The sequence below is a fragment of the Saimiri boliviensis genome, chromosome 6 (assembly GCF_048565385.1).
Source record: "Saimiri boliviensis isolate mSaiBol1 chromosome 6, mSaiBol1.pri, whole genome shotgun sequence".
Taxonomy (NCBI): Eukaryota; Metazoa; Chordata; class Mammalia; order Primates; family Cebidae; genus Saimiri; species Saimiri boliviensis.
In genome coordinates this window covers 114,964,661-114,980,450 of record NC_133454.1, presented here as the reverse complement: position 1 = coordinate 114,980,450, position 15,790 = coordinate 114,964,661, and the positions used below count along the sequence as shown (strand labels likewise).

Sequence of the window (15,790 nt, the reverse complement as noted above, 5' to 3'; positions counted from 1 at the left end):
CACAGGGAGGGGAGCACTACACACTGGGGTCTGTTGGGGGGAAATGGGGGAGGGGCGGGGGGTGGGGAGGTGGGAAGAGATAGCATGGGGAGAAATGACAGATACAGGTGAGGGGACGGGAGGCAGCAAAGCACACTGCCATGTGTGTACCTATGCAACAATCTTGCATGTTCATCACATGTACCCCAAAACCTAAAATGCAATTAAAAAAAAAAAAAAAAAAAAAATTAGCCAGGTGAGGTGGTGGCACCTGTAGTCTTCAGCTCCTCAGAAGGTGGAGGCAGGAGAATCGCTTAAACCTGGGAGGCAGAGGTTACAGTGAGCTGAGATCACACCACTGCACTCCAGCCTGGGCGAAAGAGTAGCAAGACTGTCACACACACACACACACACACACACAAACTGATATGGGAAGCCTATGAGAGTTTACCTCCTCTGTGCTAAAGAAAGGCTACTGAGAGCCTCTTCACCTTAAAAACCTGTCTGCTGCTCTGAGGATGCTCACCTATCATCAGTAGGTTCGGAGTCAGAGTCCCGCTCTGGTGGTACACTCAGGGCCTCAGCCAGCTGGGAATTGCTGTCATAGACGCGATAGTGGATGGGCTGCAGCTGATGAGCATACCACTTTGGCTTGTCACCAATCAGGGCTGGATCAAACATATCTACCCCATGAGGGAAAAGAATAGAGAGTCAGCAGCAAGGAAGAAAAGGCAAGCAATGCCTGAAAGAAAGGCAGGAAAAAGTCTAAAGCAGAGCAAGGATAGAAGGAAACGGTCAAAGATTAGCAAAGGAAAAAGCAAAGTCCATCAGGAGGACAGAGGCAGAAGGCAGAGCAAAGCAGAGCGGAGGGCAGGTGGACTCACTGTTGTGAATTCGCTGAAAGGCATAGTTGGTGGGGTTAAGGATCCATTCCCCAAAGTACTCCACAGCCTGAGTCCTGGCCAATTTCTCGGCAAAAGGAGTCTGCCGGGGACGTGAGGCTAGAAAGGAGCCAGCTTGAAAAGCCACCACAGGCCGAGGGAAGAGACGCAGGGTACGCGTGTGCATCTGAAATCCCTGCAGCACATTGGCAGAGTTGAAAAACCGTACCATGGCGACCCTGGGGAAGAAGGAGATGATGAGAAAATTCGAGACCCATGTCTTGTAGGATAAGGATTCCCATGATTCAAAGTCTTAGAACACCTTCCAAAGCCATCATTTAACAGGCTTCCAACATCAAGGGGAGAGGTAGCTTAAAGAATTATCAGTCCCCTCATCATCCTGAACACATCATTTACTATTTCTTCACTTTGCTTTTACTACGGTAGAAAATAACAACCAACTATGGTACATATTTTATATATACAAAAACCCTGGGCTGGTTGTGGTGGCTCATGCCTGTAATCCCAGCACTCTTGGAGGCCACGGCGGGTGGATCACCTCAAGTCAGGAGTTCAAGACCAGCCTGGCCAACATGGTGAAATGCTGTCTCTACTAAAAGTATAAAAATCAGCCAGATGTGGTGGTGGGCACCTGTAATCCCAGCCACTCAGGAGACTGAGGCAGGAGAATCACTTGAACTCAGGAGATGGAAGCTGTAGTGAGCTGGGACTGTGCCACTGCACTCCAACAAGAGCGAGACTCCATCTCCCAATAACAAAACAAAAAAACCCTGATTCAGGAAATAGTCTGCCCCAAGGTCACTGAGAGAGCAAAGAGATCAATTTAAGAACTCATGATTATACAGTCAGCTTGGTCTTACCTGGTTGCAACATCCACAGAATCCACATCATTGCCGTAGATGAGTGGGTTGAATTCAGTGGAGGGTGTGGACTGCAGGTCATTAGAAGGCCTTCCCAAGAGAAGGGGGATCTCCTGGCCCTCATGAAATTTCTCCAGATTGAGGATGGGTTGGGTATTGAGACTCATGCTGGCCAAGGCCTGCAAAACAAGAAAATTCCTTATACAAGGCACATTCCTGGAGAGCTAGCCAATCTCAACTCCAAGGAAAGAGCCTTCCTGGAGTCTTCTACCTCCTATTCTCTGGTCAAAAAGTTCTACAACGAACAACAGTGCTAATTTGCAATTCATGGTTAACCTGCTTCAGACCTTTCATCCCTGAAATAAAAGTCCAAATATTTCAGCCTTTAGAAAACAGTCTGAACTGGCTGGGTACCGTGGCTCATGCCTGTAATCCCAGCACTTTGGGAGGCCAAGACAGGTGGATCACCTGAGGTCAGGAGTTCGAGACCTGCCTAAGCAATATGATGAACCTCCGTCCCTACTAAAAATACAAAAATTAGCCAAGCACGGTGGCATGCACCTTTAATCCCAGCTACTAGGGAGGCTGAGACAGAACAATCGCGTGAACCCAGGAGGCGGAGGTTCCAGTGAGCCGAGATGGCACCACTGCACTCCAGCCTGAGCAATGAGTGAAACTCTGTCTCAAAAAAAGAAAACAGTCTGAACTATCTAGCTCTCCATCTTAAGACAACCTAGCGGCCGGGCGCGGTGGCTCAAGCCTGTAATCCCAGCACTTTGGGAGGCCGAGGCGGGTGGATCACAAGGTCGACAGATGGAGACCATCCTGGTCAACATGGTGAAACCCCGTCTCTACTAAAAATACAAAAAAACTAGCTGGGCGTGGTGGCGCGTGCCTGTAATCCCAGCTACTCAGGAGGCTGAGGCAGGAGAATTGCCTGAACCCAGGAGGCGGAAGTTGCGGTGAGCCGAGATCGCGCCATTGCACTCCAGCCTGGGTAACAAGAGCGAAACTCCGTCTCAAAAAAAAAAAAAAAAAAAAGACAACCTAGCTGAAGACAACCTGATCATATCTGAAGTCCAGGACAGTAAGTTTTCAAAATTATTAGTCATTGGCCGGGCACGGTGGCTTACAACTGTAATCCCAGCACTTTGGGAGGCCAAGGTGGACGGATCACGAGGTCAGGAGTTCGAGACCAGCCTGACCAACACGGTGAAACCCCGTCTCTACTTAAAAAAATACAAAAATTAGCTGGGCATCGTGGCACATGCCTGTAATCCCAGCTACTCAGGAGGCTGAGGCAGGAGAAATGCTTGAACCCGGGAGGCGGAGCTGAGATCACACCACTGTACCCCCGCCTGGGCGACATCACCCCCCCAAATTATTAGTCATTAAATGTTTTTCAAAATTGGAATCTATGTGAAAATACATAGAAAGGATTTTGAAAACAGCTGCTCTGAAGTACACAGAAAGCAGAGCCTCACATGCTCAGGGCTTCCAAGTTAAATCAGCCCCTCAGAAGACTCCTTGGGGCAGGGTAAAGACCACTGGTCAACAGCAGCAGTGCGTCTCAAATGTGAGTGAGGTGAGGAATCACCCGGGAAGGTTAAAATGCAGATCCCCATTCAATTTGCCTGGGGTGATCCTGCACTTTAACAAGCCCAGGTGAAACTAATTTTGCTGGTCCACAAACCACACTTTTAATAGCAGGGGTTAAAACACAGGATGGATGAGTCCAAGGATCTTAGCTCCTACAAACATTTAAAATATAATTCTAGGCCGGGCGCGGTGGCTCACGCCTGTAATCCCAGCACTTTGGGAGGCCAAGGCGGGTGGATCACGAGGTCAAGAGATCGAGACCATCCTGGTCAACATGGTGAAACCCCGTCTCTACTAATAACACAAAAATTAGCTGGGCATGGTGGCGCAGGCCTGTAGTCCCAGCTACTAGGGAGGCTGAGGCAGGAGAATTGCTTGAACCCAGGAGGTGGAGGTTGCGGTGAGCCGAGATCGCACCATTGCACTCCAGCCTGGGTAACAAGAGTGAAACTCCATCTCAAAAAAAAAAAAAAATATATATATATATATATCATTCTAGCCAGGTGCAGTGGCTCACATTTGTAACCCCAGTACTTTGCGAGGCCAACGTGAGCAGATCACCTGAAGTCAGGATTTCAATACCAGACTGGCTAACATGGTGAAACCCCATCGCCACTAAAAATACTAACAAATTAGCTGGGCATGATGGTGTGTGCCTGTAATCCCAGCTACTTGGGAAACTAAGGCAAGAGATTCTTTTGAACACGGGAGCCAGAGGTTGCAGCAATCTGAGATCACGCCACTGCACCCCAGCCTGGTGACGAAGCAGGACTCCATCTCAAAATAAATAAATATAATTCCATATATTAACTTTTCCATATCATTAGTCATACTACGGCAACCATCAAGATTGAAAACACAGCAAGTAAAGGCAGCTAGAGAACTTTCTGAACTTACAATTCCCACCAGACTCTGCAGTAACAAGGTATCATATTATATCAGCAGTGAAAAAGCAACTGAGGTAAGAGGAATGATACAAAATGATGCATTTAAACCCAAACAGCATTTAGAGGCAAAACTGAATACTTCAGACAACACAGAAAAGGTTTCTACAGGCCCTTTAAGTGAACATGGATTTCTAAAAATAAACACAGTGGTATCTACTGGAGGTTCTACACAACACAGTAGGCAGGGGAAGGGAACAAAGCTTTATCGGGTGTTACCTTTAGGTACTGTGTTCAGCATGCAGAGGAAGAAGAAAATCAATCAATAAAAAATGGATGTGAGAGATTACTCAAAGAAAAGAATTTTTTTGTTTGTTTTGTTTTTTAGACGGGGTCTTGCTCAGTTGCCCAGGCTAGCGTGCATTGTCATGATCTCAGCTCACTGCAACCTCCACCTCCCAGGTTCAAGTAATTCTCCTGCCTCAGCCTCCCGAGTGCTGGGACTACAGGTGCCTGCCACCACAGCTGGCTAATTTTTTTATTTTTAGTGGAGACGGAGTTTTGCCATATTGGCCAGGCTGTTCTCAAACTCCTGACCTTGTGATCCGCCCACCTTGGCCTCCCAAAGTGCTGGGATTACAGGCAGGCATAAGCCACCGCACCTGGCCAAAGAAAGGAATTTTTGAAGAAAGGAGCCTCAGGATCAATTCTAGAAGATGATATAAGAGTAGCCAGACAGTCCACACTAACGCCCACCTAAGGAGATGGAGAAAATGTTCTGAGGCCATAGAGAGTGGCACACATACAAGAAACGGAAAGTGGAGGGCTATTTTATACAGCAACATAAGCATTAGAAGATGGTAAGGCATACAATGAATTGGAATCAGAAACACTCTGAGATTCACTCTTCCATCCAGCATGGGATAGGCTTTTTCTTAAGCCCATCCAGGGTGAAGAATATCTATGCCACTTGAAGTTTGACAGGAAACTGGCTCTGAGAATAGCTGTCTTCCAATAGCAATCCCACAGCATCTATTACTCCCCTTTCTTTCCTTCATTCTTCACCTACCTGCTTTAAATGCTTTTTCAGCTCTAATGATTCTGGTTCTGGCAGGATAGGCAGCACTTCTGCATTGCTGGGGGCAATCACCTGCACCGGAGAAATGATAAAAGATGTGACCTTAGAATTTATTGCTCAGGAATTTCACTTATATAAGAGTAAGCAATATATATACACAATATTATTATTATTATTATTATTATTTTTTTTTTTTTTTTTGAGACGGAGTTTCGCTCTTGTTACCCAGGCTGGAGTGCAATGGCGCGATCTCGGCTCACCGCAACTTCCGCCTCCTGGGTTCAGGCAATTCTCCTGCCTCAACCTCCTGAGTAGCTGGGATTACAGGCATGCGCCACCATGCCCAGCTAATTTTTTTATTTTTAGTAGAGACGGGGCTTCACCATGTTGATCAGGATGGTCTCGATCTCTTTTTATTTTATTTTTATTTTTATTTTTATTTATTTTATTTTTTTTTTTATTTATTTTTTTTTTGAGACGGAGTTTCGCTCTTGTTACCCAGGCTGGAGTGCAATGGCGCGATCTCGGCTCACCGCAACCTCCGCCTCCTGGGCTCAGGCAATTCTCCTGCCTCAGCCTCCTGAGTAGCTGGGATTACAGGCACGTGCCACCATGCCCAGCTAATTTTCTGTATCTTTAGTAGAGACGGGGTTTCACCATGTTGACCAGGATGGTCTCGATCCCTCGACCTCGTGATCCACCCGCCTCAGCCTCCCAAAGTGCTGGGATTACAGGCTTGAGCCACCGCGCCCGGCTGGTCTCGATCTCTTGACCTTGTGATCCACCCACCTCGGCCTCCCAAAGTGCTGGGATTACAGGCTTGAGCCACCGTGCCCGGCCTCACATTATTATATAAATGAATACCCATTACATAACTGCACAATAAGATATAGGTACACACACATATATGATATACATATCCATCTGAGAAGAAATATACTAAATACTATTGGTTATTATCTCTAGATAACACAATTATGGTTTTTCTTTTCTTTTTTTCTTTTTTTTTTTGAGACGGAGTCTCGCTCTTGTTACCCAGGCTGGAGTGCAATGGCGCGATCTCGGCTCACCGCAACCTCCGCCTCCTGGGTTCAGGCCATTCTCCTGCCTCAGCCTCCTGAGTAGCTGGGATTATAGGCATGCACCACCATGCCCAGCTAATTTTTAGTATTTTTAGTAGAGACGGGGTTTCACCATGTTGACCAGGTTGGTCTCGATCTCTCGACCTCGTGATCCACCCGCCTCGGCCTCCCAAAGTGCTGGGATTACAGGCTTGAGCCACCGCGCCCGGCGGTTTTTCTTTTCACTTATTTTATTTACACTTTTTTTTTAAGTTTTACAATGAACACACAATGGCTTCCCACCCAAGTTTGAATGTACTCACACTGTAAAATGTTCATATAATTCATTAAGTCTACACTGAAAGACAGTTTCTTACTGGAAACTATACCCCAGGGAAACCATTAAGAGATGATCTATACTACATATAATGGTCCTTAGATCACAACTGCCCGACTGTTATTGGAGAATACAGGGTGGGAGGCACTTAATTCTGGAAAAAATAAAACCTGTAATTCTCTGAGACCTAACCAAGGGCTTATTTGGCCAAAAAGGTAAAAGGAGCATTTAAAAAAAAAAAAAAAAAACTGTTTAAAAAAAAACTGTTTCAATAAGTCTCACAAAAGAAACTATCCAACAACCTAGGACCTTCCTAAAAGGAATCAAGAAAAACAGATATCCCAGGATTGGTCTAGAATGCAATCCTGCTCTAGATTCTGCAGTGCCTTAGCCAGGAACCTCACCCTGTTGCTGTCCAGATCCACTAGCCATACGTCATCAGGCATTTTGAAGTCCAGTTTGTAGAGGAAAAAGCTGGCAGGAACCCCAATGATGTATGGGGTTGGAGCCAACAGCAGCTGTGGAAATGATAAAGAGGGTGAGAAACAAAGACAAAACCTATCACAAGCACTTATCAAGTCAGGATTCTTCCAAATAAGGATATGTAGATACAATCCCTCTTCCAAAACCCTTGAGGACAGATGTATTTGAAAATTCAGAATTTTTCAGATTTTTTGAAAGGTAATATGGTGCATTGTTTTGTATATAGTAGTCTTCCTTATCCACAATTTCACTTTGTTATTCCAGTTACCTGAGATAATCTGCACTCTGAAAATATTAAATGGAAATTTTCAGAAATAAACAATTCATAAATTAAAAACTGCAGCTTGATCATATCTGAAGTCGAAGACAATAGTTCTGAGAAGCATGATGAAATCTCATGCTGTCCTGCTCTGTCCCAATGGGACATGAATCATCCCTGTATCCAGCATGTCCATGCTGTATATGCAACCCGCCTGTAGCCATCTCGGTTATCAGAGCAACGATGTCAGAGTTTGTGTTCAAGTAACCTTTATTTTACTTAACAATGGCCCCAAAGCACAACGGTACTGATGCTAGCAATTGGGATACACCGAAGAGAAGCCAAATATATGCCCACAGAGGCCGGGCGCAGTGACTCACCCCTGTAATCCCAACACTTTGGGAAGCTGAGACAGGAAGTTGATTAACTAAGGTCAAGAGTTCAAGACCAGCCTGGCTAACATGGTGAAAGCCCGCCTCTACTAAAAATTAGCCAAGCATGGTGGGGGTGCCTGTAATCCCAGCTACTCAGGAGGCTGAGGCTGGAGAATCACTTAAACACAGGCGGTGGAGGTTACAGTGAGCTGAGATCAGGCCACTGCACTCTAGTCTGGGTGACAGAGGGAGATTCTGTCTCCAAAAAACCCCAAATATATGCCCAAAGAGAAGTTTTTAACCTCTTACTGTGCCTAAACTAAACTGTATCATTGCTATGTATGTATAGAAAAAAACTATCTGTGGTTTGAGGCATCTGCTGGGGGGTCTTGGAATGCATCCTCCGCAGATAAGAAGGAACTACTGCATTATGTAACACCTGCAGCAGAGTAGCCAGTACCCTACAGTCATTAACATTTATTGTGATAAATAAAAACTACAACTAGTATAACTTTTGTCACCAGATCAGTTCAAATCAGATTTTGCAGACAAGTAAGCTATGATAAAGGATTGAGAACTAGCACTGACTTGCAACTTCTTTGGGCATTGGGTCTCCTCCCTCAGGAAGACAGAGGTGACAAAGCCAGAAGACGCCTTGAGACTCACCTGCTCTGCTGATGCCATGCAGGTGGGAAGCAGCGGGATGACAGGAAACATATACTCCAGTGGGTAGATCATTGCCACGAATGCCATCACGGACATGGAGAGTGCGTTGTAGTCTCGGGACTGTAACACCACCTGTCATGACCCATCCAGTAAGAATCACTCCAAAACATAAAGTAAGGTTTACAGGAAAATGGCTTCCAACATTACGATTTGGTTTCCACTTCACCATGCCTACAGCTCCAGCTTTGTTTCTCCCACTGCCCCCTGCCCCACCACGCCTGCCACGTCCCAACCCAGACACAATGGTGATCCTCCCTCACCTGAAATATGTAAATCACTCCCTTACCTTCCTAGTTCTTGTATTGCCCATCCCAGGACCACTCACTGAAACAGAACTACTAATATTTCCAAAGAATTAGGTCAGTACAGTTAAGGATAAGCCCTATGAATGGTAAATCCTCTGAATACATCCCATATGACACCAGTATCTTAATTCAACCCACATCTAAGGAATACCTGCTATATACCAGGCATCATGTTACCTCCTGAAGACAAGATGATGAAAAAGATATAGTCCTTGTCCTCCAAGAGCTTATGGTCTGGCCACTGGCATATCTAAGAATTCCTCCCCTAGAAAGATCTAGGAAGCTGGCCTCTCACCTTGTGCTCTAACAGAATGCAGGTTAGCACCTGGAGACAGGCGTCTACACCCAGAAGTTCCAAGGGAAGGTGCAGTGGGAAATCCACTAGGGTGAATCGAGATGGGTCTGGAAGAGCAAAGGTCAGAGCTGGCTGGAGCTCCTTGGGTAGGACTTCGATGTCTACCCGCTTCTGCCCAGAGATGGGTACTGGAGAACGCAGCAATCGATAAATCCAGGCCTCAATCTCTCGAAGATCATGCAGAAGGGCACTTGACTTCTCTTCCACCAGCAACGATCCAGTAAAAATCCGCCACATGGTGTCCCTGAGAAGCAGACAGCAGGAATCACACACATTAGCATCAGGAACTGATACCCCACTGCAACCCAGTATCACCACAGAGGCTGTTTAACGATGACAACAGTAAAAGGAACATCATTAGGAAAGCCCAGTTTCTGAGCTCAGATAAAACCAGAAGGTATATACAATGGGAAGAAAAAGTATGAAAATATACACTGGGTAAACTGTCCTGACCACCGGTAAACATCAAATTCTTCAGCATTACTCTAAACACAATTTTGGAGGGAGGTCTAACTCTGCAGCAGTCTTTTGCTTAGTAAAGATTAACTCTTGGCTGGGTGAGGTGGCTCAGGCCTGTAATCCCAGCACTTTGGGAGGTCAAGGCAGGTGGACCACCTGAGGTCAGGTGTTTGAGACCAGCCTGGCCAACATGGTGAAACCCCGTCTCTACTAAAAATACTAAAATTAGCTGAGCATGGTGGTGCACACCTGTTATCCCGGCTACTCGGAAGGTTAAGACAGAAGGATCACTTGAACCCAGGAGGCAGAGGTTGCAGTGAGCCGGGATCGTACCACTGCACTCCAGCCTGGGCAACAGAGCAAGACTCTGTCTCCAAAAAAAAAAAAAGATATAAGTATCTTTTTATCTAAATATGCTTAAACAGGTCTGAAGGACCTTGAGCTGCATAGGAAATTTCCTATGCCCCTTAAAGATCAACTACATGGAATCTCTAAACGCTTCCCCTCTATTGGGCATCAGCAGCAAGCTGTACCTTTGTACGCCTCGAGGGATGCCCAGTTTCTTGCCCAGCAGGCGCTCGCTACAACAGTCCACCAGACGCTTGAGAGTATACAGACACTCTCGGAAGGTGGAAAAGAAAGGGTAGTGACTGAGCACACACAGGGACGTGAGAGTACTGTTTCGGGAGCGACTCCCCGCCTTGGCCCGGCGTTTGCCCCGAGGAGACTGGTTCACATCGGGGGTGGAGTCGGCATTGGGAGGCTGCAGAGATGAGCCACTCTCTGAACTCTCGGTGCCACCCTCTTCCGAGGCACAGGTGGCACGGGTTCCTTCCTTCCCACGGGACCCTGCCCCGCCTTCCCCCTTTTCCTTAGGGATTCGCTTTTGGAAGGAGCGGTAGAAGTTAACACAGATGCCGTATCGCGTGACTCCAGTGTCCTTGTCAGTGAGGGTGAAGACAAAAGAGGTATCATCCCGAAGGCTCATGCGCCGCTGCCGCACGCTCAGGCAGCCCTCAGGCTGGCAGAAGAACACTACATCTGGGGGCAGGGGAAACTCAGCGTGGTCCTCTAATGGGTATCGCCGTAGCAATTCAGGAGTCTGGGCCACACTATCACTGCTCGGGTGCCTGAAGAACATAAAGACAAAGTCAGCAGCCTGAAGGGATGGAATGGGCTATCACATTTTAACCACAGCCAACAAATAAAGCTCAAGATGCTATTTGGGATAAAGCAACCTAGCTCAAACACCTTGGAAAACATGGGTGCTGCCTGCCATGTAGAGCTGCTGGCTAAGAGAAGTCTGTACTGTCATGAAGGCACTATTCTGAAACAAAGGGGAGATTTCAACAATAAAAATATCACTAACACCTCAAGATGATTAACACCTTTTAAAGTGAATTAGCTAATAAATTACCAAAAGAGCATACATAGAGAAGGAACTTATAATGTACTTCTCCTTTTTACAAAATAAGAAAACTGAGGAATAAAGAGTATGTTTGTTTGCTCGACATCAGGAAGGTGTTAGTTAAGAGAAGGGTTTTGCTTTCAATGCACCTGACTATGTTGTTTTCCCTACGGGCTCCAATGCTCCCAACGGGGTAAAACAACAGGGGAAGATGAGCTATGCAAAGCAACGTGGAAATCGGCATGGGGAATAACTGCAAGTTTTTTGGCTATCCCAGATGTTAAGACAAAAGTAAATTTCTGGATTACCTGGCCCCTACGATCACTAAATAGTCAAGTAACCGAGGACAGAACTTCTTCTTTTGCACCATGGTTCCAATTCATCAGTTCATCTCAGAGAAGCATCTGGGCACCAAGCAAGGAGTCAGCATTCCCAGGAGGAATTCTGAAAATTAAAGTCTAATAGGAAAAAAGTACTGATAAGATCCACTGCTGTGCCTAAGGGACTCATCCCTCTCAACTTCTTCTCCACCAGGGGCAGAGGTTAGAAGGTCTTCTGCTTTCATACTAACGGTAGGAGAACTTGACACGTGCCTAGCCTTGTGTCTAGGTTTCTGAGCTCACAATCAAATGTCAAGAAGTAGATAGGCCAGGCACAGTGGCTCACGCCTGTAATCCCAGCACTTTGGGAGGCCAAGGCGGGAGGCTCACCTACGGTCAGGAGTTCAAGACCAGCCTGGCCAACATGGCAAAACCCCATCTCTACTAAAAATACAAAAAAATTAGGCAGGTGTGGTGGCGCATGCCTGTAATCTTAGCTACTTGCGAGGCTGAGGCATGAGAATCGCTTGAACCCGGGAGATAGAGGCTGCAGTGAGCTGAGATTGTAACACTGCACTCCAGCCTGGGTGACAGGGTGAGACTCCATTATAAAAAATAAAAAAATTTTAAAAAAGTAGATAAATAATGGCTCACCTACCTATCCCTACCAACAACTTCATTTTCAGCTTAACCCCTGGGGCTGTTTCTAAAAAAGATCCTAGGCCATCTAATCTGGACTCAGTCACTTAGCCATTATGACAACAAAAATTGAAGTCACTCTCAGGACCCCTCCAGGGTGAATCAGGATCAAACCAGACTCCTCAACCAGCACTCATCTGCACTTCTAGGTCTAGATGGAAAGCTAATCATTCTGTTTCAACAGAATGCATTCAGCTTAATGTGAAACTACCATATAGACTGCCTAGTTAGCTGTGCTTAGACAATAACAACAGCTGGCTATTCTACCTCATGTGATTGCAAATGAAAATGTCCATGCCCCAACTGCCTCATCTGATCCACTTTTCTCCCCTCTTAAGTCAAGAAAGGAGCCCAGAGGCTACTGCTGCTAGCTCTGCCCTTGGTGCTGAATCATAGTCTTTCTCCTCTATTCTAATCTCAGGCTCAGAATCAGTAATCCAATACATACAGATGAGTCCTTGTCCTACTATACATTACAGAGGCCATGAATTAGAGGCAGAAATACTAGAATTTCTGCAAGGACAGGGAGAGGTGCTCAGAGAAATGTCTAAACTATGTCCTAAAATTAGGAAAAGCTTTCATGGTCTTCATTATAATTTATTTCCTGTTAAGTGTCTATACACTTCTCTAAAAAAAACGTTTTACCCCACTGCAAGGCTATTTCTAGCAGGGCTATTTCTTCTATAAGCAGAAGTTCTTTTCTCATATTCCTAGTGTTCCAGGATTCTACTTCTGTGCTCTGCATGTGGCCTCACTAAGACCTTGTTCATTGCACACAGAGAGACTCCCATCACAGTATACACATACACACACACACACACACACACACACACACACACACACCCTACTCCCTCACCTGCTGCTGCGGGCACTCCCATATATACAGACATACACACTCCCTGGATGCTTAAGGCCCTACCCTGGTTCAGGTAATGAGTAGAAGTTCTTTCTGCTTCCCTACCTAATGATAAATAAGACTTATTTTCAGTACCTCTCAAATCCTCAAAATACTGCTTCCTCTTTTCCTGAGCTCCCAATAGAGGACCTGCAGGTAATAGGATTCAGTCTTATCTCCATAGCGACTCTGGCTCCCAGCTCTATTTATAGCAGAGCCACAGCCCCTCCCCTGCTTGGTGACCGCACAGTGCTAGCAGCTGCTACTCCAGAGTCGGCCAAGGCCCACAACAATTCATTCTCCTTGAACCTAGAGACACCTCTCCCACTGACAGTACCTGCTAAGAATTAGGTTATCTTCTTCCTCAACTGTCAGTAGTTCCTACTTTGCCCTAACTCTGGCTTTTGATAGTGATATTTCTACACCACCAGGTTTCCGAGCACACCATATATTCATTTCTAGGCATCACCACTGCTTAAGGAACCCAAACAGTCCCTTGGTTCTCCCAACTGCACCAGAGTCGTGAGCAAACCGCAGGAGGTGGGGCACCATAACAGAGCTGCGCTCAGCTCCTCCTGCGCAGAGTGAAACGGGCAGAAAAATAGAGAAATGAAATAGGCTATAAGTAAAAAAGCATAATTTGTTCTAATAAAGAATTATGTAGTTAATCTGTCACAGGATTTAAAAAAAAAAAAGAATTATGTAGAGATAACTAGAGTGAAAGCCAAAGTATCTTAAAGTAAAACAGAATTTACAGAAGACTACCTCTAGGCTAAACCTTGCAATCTGGGTTTACATTGAAAACCAGGAGCCCTCTCCAGGCAAAATCTCAACGATCAGGCCTAAGTACCTCCTACTAACAGAGTATGCGTCAGGCCTCTCTGGCCTTGGTGGGATCTCAGCCCCTCTCCACTGAGAACTATCTAATGAAACTAATGTCTTTCACAGTCCTCAGCTCCTTCCAGAGCCACAAGGACCCTGAGATCTTATTATTCTAGCTACGGGTAGTAGGAAAGATTTTGAGCCAGAATTCACATTTGATCAGCAGCCACTGCGTTCAGATGCAGATTGCAAAGATAACTAAGATTTCTTCTTCTCATTCTCTCCTCTCCCCTCCCCACAAAGACTAACACCTCTAACTCCTCTAACATCACCTACAACTCACACTCTGTCTTCACAACCAACAAGGCTCAGACTCTGCTTCTTGCCTCAACCATATTTACTAACGTAGAGCCTCTGGCTCCTATCTTCACGCATTCCAAAAGCATCAAGCTCAAAATGTATACCTATCTGCTGAAGTCCGACATCACCATCCGCTCCACCCAGAGGTAGATTTAGGATTCACAAACTTTTAGGTTATCTATGCCTTTTCAGCCAAAATGGCCATCCTAACCAACCCTTTGGATTCGTCCCTCATTTTGGACAGGACCTCATAGTAAAACCACAGGAAGCAGAGAGCGATATGACATCTCTGCTGACGTGAGCAAAACAGCAGGCTCTCCTCCCCTCTTCTCCTTCCCCAGGCAGTGACCTTGCAAGCTCATCAGCACAGACTGGTCCAGCGTGCGGGAGAACTGGAGCAAAGAGGCTGGCAGCTGGCAGGGTTGGGGAAGAGCGAAGGGCAGGGAAAGGTGGAAGAAAGCAGATGATACACGAGGATGGGGAGGAGAGAGACTGCAGAGAGATGAAATGGTGTTTTCACACTCCAGGAAGTCAATTTTGAAACAACAAATTTAAAAAGAAAAACAATTTTTTTTTTTAAAGAATCAAACGTGGTTCTTCAAATCATAGCCAAAAATAAGGCTCACGCGAGCACACGCACACGCGTACCCGCCAAGTGATGTGAGCTCGGGCCCCGGGGCTGGCCAGCTCTGCCCGCCCCCTCACCTGCTGGACAGTTCTCTCCCGCCCCCGCCCCCGTCCCAACCCGAACCCGAATCCGAATCCGAACCCGAACCCGCGCCGCCCGCCCAGCAGGAACCGAGACCCGCAGCCGGAGTCCCTTCTTCGGCCCGGGCGCCCCCAGCTCCGGCCCCGCCCCCTCCGCGGATCCCCGTCCCAGGCCTTTTCACACTACCGCGGGGCATCCTCAGAGACCCCCTTCCTCCAACAGCCGCGGTGTCCTCTCAGAGCCCATCTCCCGCTCGGAGTCCCCAGACGCTCGCCCAGGAACCCCACCGGCCCGGACTCTCCTACCTCCCGAGCACCGGGGGACTGGCCAGGCCCGGCCCGATGTCCCCCGCGCGGCGCCGTTCCGAGCGGGCGCCAGTTCCGCGTCTGCACCTGGGGGCGCGCACCACTCGGCGCTGGATGCGGACGGAGGGGAAGCCGGAGCAGGGCCGTACCATTCAGCCCGGGGGGTCGGCGCCGCGCGAAGCCGAGTACCGCGGGGCGGGACCGACCTCGAGAGACAGCGGCTGCGCACACACCTAGCAGGGCGCCTGCGGGCGCAGGAGGGTGCGCCGGGTCGGCCCAGCGCCGACGCGTGCCAAGGGGAGGACACACAGCAGTACCTTCTGTTTGGGTTGCTCCGAGAGACTTTCGCCTTAGGGGGTCATAGCGCCAGTTTCGACAAATTGTGGATTCCTCTGAAAGTGACTTCCCAAGATAGTCGACCCCTGAGACTTCCTGACAGCTTCCCCATCGTCCAGCTCCCCCCCTCACGCTTTTTGGCGGTGCCCGGTGCCCGGGCTGCAAAGCCGGCTGTCGCGCGGCGGAGCCTACCAATCCTGGGCGACGGGGGCGCAGCGGGGCGCGCGGTCGCGGTTACCTCCACCGCGTGCGCGCAAGGGGGGGCGTGGCAGCGC

General features: G+C 47.5%; 1 protein-coding gene across 50 annotated transcripts in view; it reads right to left on the bottom strand.

Moving 5' to 3' along the window:
- MADD (MAP kinase activating death domain) overlaps window positions 1-15,721 on the bottom strand; it is a 64,249-nt gene extending 48,528 nt beyond the window's left edge. For 11 of the 50 annotated variants that reach the window (XM_074401401.1, XM_074401405.1, XM_039470637.2 and 8 more), the window contains exons 1-10: window positions 15,180-15,414; window positions 11,378-11,527; window positions 10,195-10,791; window positions 9,143-9,446; window positions 8,483-8,614; window positions 7,105-7,218; window positions 5,294-5,374; window positions 1,742-1,920; window positions 864-1,099; window positions 506-662 (exon numbers count right to left, since the gene is read on the bottom strand). In XM_074401401.1, coding sequence (XP_074257502.1) covers window positions 506-662; window positions 864-1,099; window positions 1,742-1,920; window positions 5,294-5,374; window positions 7,105-7,218; window positions 8,483-8,614; window positions 9,143-9,446; window positions 10,195-10,791; window positions 11,378-11,439 — 1,862 coding nt within the window. In that variant the 5' untranslated portion in view covers window positions 11,440-11,527; window positions 15,180-15,414. Of the gene's footprint in view, window positions 1-505; window positions 663-863; window positions 1,100-1,741; window positions 1,921-5,293; window positions 5,375-7,104; window positions 7,219-8,482; window positions 8,615-9,142; window positions 9,447-10,194; window positions 10,792-11,377; window positions 15,024-15,179; window positions 15,418-15,496 lie in introns of those variants that run through there. The other 39 variants (XM_010334175.3, XM_074401402.1, XM_074401396.1 and 36 more) reach the window with 8 other exon arrangements.
- Window positions 15,722-15,790: the final 69 nt, after the last annotated feature.